Here is a 4,669-nt window from a genome sequence, read left to right as displayed (position 1 = left end):
CAACACTATTAGAGGAGCTTGTAGGTAAATTACCACTTAACAAACGCAAAGATTGGGCTCGCCATATATTTTCAATTAATAAAATGTATCCAACTATCCAGGAATTTAGTATCTGGTTGCAACAAACGTCTATGTACATCGCCATGGCTACTGAAATTAATACGTCAAAATCAAATGTAAACACAGATCAGCTGGTGCAAAAAAGTAATAGATTTGCGAAACAAGTGTTAACCATAGGTAAAGAAAAGTATGAATGCCAGCTTTGTAAATCCGATCACAAATTGTACCAATGTTCTAATTTTAAAGAGGCAGGATATGATGAGCGCTGGGAGGTCGTCAAAAACAATCGCTTGTGTTTTTGTTGCCTTTCCGCAAATCACAGCATGTACAATTGCCCTCATCGTCGTGAATGTGGTGTGGCATCTTGCCGCAAGTATCATAATAAATTGCTTCATAAAATTAATTCAGAAACAGTTCAAGCTGGCATCTCACCTCCAACAGAATCAGCTGTTGCGACTGTAAATGTATGTGAAAGAAATGATTATGAGAAACAGAAGAGCAAAATAAACAAAAGAAACGCAGATGTATGCAAAAGCATTGTTGATAAAACTTTACTTAAATTTTTGCCTGTAAAACTGTATGGACCCAAGGGTAGCGTACGTGTAATGGCATTTATTGACGATGGAGCCAAAGTCACTCTTTTGGAGGAGCGTATAGCTGATGAAATTGGTTTGAAAGGAATCGCTGACTTCTTGCGCTTGAAGTGGTTTGACGATCAGACAACTACTGAAGTTTCAAAACGGGTGGATGTTGAAGTATCGAGTGTTTACGATTCAGTGCGATTTCATATGAAAGACGTTCGCACGATTAAAAAGCTGCTTTTGCCCCCACAAACTTTGTGCGCTGAAAACTTTAAACAAAAATACGACGAATTAAGCCATATTCCAATTGTAAGCTATACGAACGCTATGCCACATGTCTTGATAGGGGTGTCTCACACAAATTTAGCTAGGCCATTGCGTGTTGTTAACTTTGAGGAAGGGTTTACGGCACATGAAACGAAACTGGGGTGGACGATATTCGGCTCTAATGAAAACCGAACACACAACACAACTATTTGTCATGTACATATTGACGACAGCGCACTAAGTCAACTGCAAAAGACAGTATCTGATTTTTTTGAGGTAGAAAACTTTGAAAGAAGTACGCTGCCTCCCGTAAAGTCTGCATGTGGTATAAGGGCTGAACGAATACTGACAGAAACAACAAAATTTATTGAAGGTAGATATGAGACGGGACTTTTATGGAAGGATGACGCTGCGATTCTGCCTGAGAGTTACAGCATGGCATTAAAGCGTCTTCAAATTGTGGAAAGGAAAATGTTGAAAGATGAAAATTACGCAGATTGGTACAGAAAAAAGTTAAATGAATATGTAAGTAAGGGCTATGCTCGGAAATTAACTGCAGATGAAGCCGAATGGGTAGATAAGCGAACATGGTACTTGCCCCACTTCGCTGTGTACAATATAAATCAAGGTAACAAACCTAGACTAGTTTTTGATGCTGCCGCCAAAATTAATGGGATCTCGTTAAATTCTGCACTGATGAAGGGGCCGGACTCATATCATCCCAAATCATTGCAGTCAATTCTATTTAAATTTCGAGAAGGGAAAGTTGCTATCTGTGGGAACATCCGCGAAATGTTCCATCGCGTTAACATACGTAAAGCCGATCAAAATTCTCAGCGGTTCCTTTGGCGAGAAGGAGACACGACGAAGTTACCCGATGTTTATGTTATGACTGCAATGATTTTCGGCTCTATTTGTTCGCCATGTTCGGCACAATATGTAAAAAATTTTAACGCGAGTAAGTTTTTGCATGAGTATCCGCGAGCAATAGAAGCTATTATCGATCGCCACTACGTAGATGACTACGTTGACAGTTTCTCTAGCGTACATGAGGCTATAAGCGTAACGAAGAAGGTAATCGCGATCCATCAAGAAGCAGGTTTTGAACTTCGAGGATTTATTTCGAATTCAAATGCTCTATTGCAAGCCATTTACGACACGTCAATGCCAGTTGAGAGTCCTACAAAAAATATGTGTAGTGGTGAATCAGACTGCGAGAAAGTTCTGGGCATGCACTGGGATCCGAATCGTGATGCTTTTTCTTTTAAGTTAATGTTTGCGAGAATTCCAAATCAAGTTTTGGATGGCAGTATACGTCCAACTAAAGCGGAGTTGTTAGGGATTATCATGTCCATTTTCGATCCCTTCGGGTTTCTATCCAACATAACTTTGGCTCCGAAAATACTTCTGCAAAAATTATGGCAGTTAAGCGTTGACTGGCATGAAGCAATTCCACGGGAGATTCACGAAGTATGGTTCCAGTGGTACAAGTCGCTAGAATCGCTGTCTGAATTTAGCGTACCGAGATGCTATCATTTGAATTTCACAGACCCTTCAACGCAGATTCAGCTTCACATATTCGTCGATGCAAGCGAACTTGCCTACGCAGCCGTGGCCTACTGGCGTATATGTCATGCAAACGAGGTAGAAATAGTTTTCATTGTTGGAAAGTCCCGCTGCAGTCCATTGAAGCCACTATCTATTCCACGTCTGGAGCTTCAGTCCGCGGTTCTAGGAACAAAAATTAAGAGTGTGATTTTAGGCAGCCACACTGTACAACCAGATAAAATTGTGTTCTGGTCAGATTCGAAAACCGTTATTCAATGGATTAGGTCCGAAGCGCGACGTTACAAGCAATTTGTTTGTAATAGAATATCTGAAATCCTCCAATCGTCTGAGGTCTCACAGTGGAGATGGGTGCCAGGCTCGTTAAACCCTGCAGATGACGCAACAAGACCACAAAAAGTTAGAGTTTCATCGAACTCTAGGTGGATTAGTGGCCCTTCATATCTTAATCTATCTGAGGATCACTGGCCCGTCCTACCAAATCCCGAATCGGAAGTTGTAGGCGAAGAAGAAAAGCGACCAAAACAGCTATTTACAGTTCAAATGGATATTGATGTCATACCATTTGCAAACTACTCTAACTATTATACATTTTTGAAAGTTATGACTTGGGTAAGGTACGCGATTTTTAAGTTCCTCGCATATTTCCACAAGAATGCAACTACGAAAGATGTGTTTAAAATCACAGCACATGAGGTGAGGAAGACCGAACTCATGCTTGTACGATTGGTGCAAATGACCGCTTTTGCCGAGGATGTCTTATTGGTACGCGAAGGCAAGGAGCTTTCTAATCGCAGTTCACTTTTTGATTTAACGCCTGTGATCGATGATGAAGGAATTCTGCGAGTGGGTGGCCGCATAGACCATGCTGAATCCTTGCCAATGTATACTAGGAGACCAATTATCATGCCACGGGATCATCCGATGTCACGCCTCATAACACGTCACTACCATGAAATGTACTATCATCAGAATCAAGAATCCATCATCTGCGCTATCCGAAGTAAATACTGGATAACAAACATTCGAGGCCTTCTAAAATCTGTAAAACGTGAGTGTCAGCATTGTAAAAATATGGGAGCGACTCCAAAGACTCCGTTAATGGGACAAATCCCAGAAGATCGCTTAACACCGTATATTAGACCGTTTTCGTACACCGGCCTTGACTACTTTGGGCCGATAATGGTATCTATAGGTCGGCGTCGTGAAAAGAGATGGGTGGCTCTATTTACTTGCTTGACAATACGAGCAATTCATCTGGAAGTAGCACGAGACTTATCAACTGACGCCGTTATTCTGTGCTTAAGGAACTTTGTCAATCGCAGAGGAATACCAGTTCGCCTACGCAGTGACAGGGGTACGAACTTCGTGGGGGCAAGCAAAGTCGAATGGATTTGTCTTAAAAATGATTTGGAAGCGGAGTGTACTCGTCGTGGAATCGAGTGGGTATTTAACTCACCAGCAAATCCATCAGCGGGTGGGGCGTGGGAACGTATGGTTCGCAGTGTAAAAAGAGTCTTGTCATTCACATTGAAGGAAGCGGCACCGCAAATAGAAACTCTGCAAAGTTTGCTTATTGAAGCGGAGAATTTAATTAACTCCAGGCCACTTACGCATATACCAATTGAAAGTGTCGATTCCGACCCGTTGACCCCTAACCATTTTATTTTAGGGTGTCCTAACTATATTCAAACGTCAGATTGCTCTAAGGCGGTATGCCTACGAAAACAGTGGCGAGTCGTTCAGCAACTGAAGCAAACCTTTTGGCGTAGGTGGATGTTAGAGTATTTGCCAACTCTAACCAGGCGCACTAAGTGGCATCAAAGAGTTAAACCAATTACAATTGGCGACGTAGTTATCATATGTGACGACAACGAAAGTAGAGGCGAATGGAAGCGCGGCATAGTTCTGGAAGTGTATCCTGCTCCTGATGGTCAAGTAAGGTCGGCCCTCGTTAAAACATCATCCGGAAATTTACGTAGACCTGCCTCGAAGCTCGCGGTCTTAGATGTGTATGGTGAACCTCAAACTGCAGACGCACCTTCGGTTCACGGGGGGCGGAATGTTGTGGACAGAACCACGCTATAATTTATACTAGTTTAAGACTTGAATTTGAATATGAATATTTGGCAACCTTCTTTTGTCTAATGTAACTTAACATTGTTTTATACTCTACCGAGAATGTTTGAACTCGA

General features: G+C 41.9%; 1 protein-coding gene across 1 annotated transcript; it reads left to right on the top strand.

The window, feature by feature from the left end:
* Positions 1 to 1,700: 1,700 nt before the first annotated feature.
* Positions 1,701 to 3,477, top strand: LOC118756837 (the record flags this gene model as incomplete). The annotated part of the gene is made up of 2 exons (XM_036491574.1): positions 1,701 to 3,086; positions 3,129 to 3,477. Coding segments are annotated over exons 1-2 (1,735 nt in total), but the record flags the coding sequence as incomplete, so codon positions are not given.
* Between the last annotated feature and the right edge of the window lie 1,192 nt (positions 3,478 to 4,669).

This window comes from Rhagoletis pomonella, unplaced genomic scaffold (assembly GCF_013731165.1).
Source record: "Rhagoletis pomonella isolate Grant_MI unplaced genomic scaffold, Rhpom_1.0 Rhpom_scaffold_12448, whole genome shotgun sequence".
Taxonomy (NCBI): Eukaryota; Metazoa; Arthropoda; class Insecta; order Diptera; family Tephritidae; genus Rhagoletis; species Rhagoletis pomonella.
This window is presented reverse-complemented; position numbering and strand designations above follow the sequence as displayed.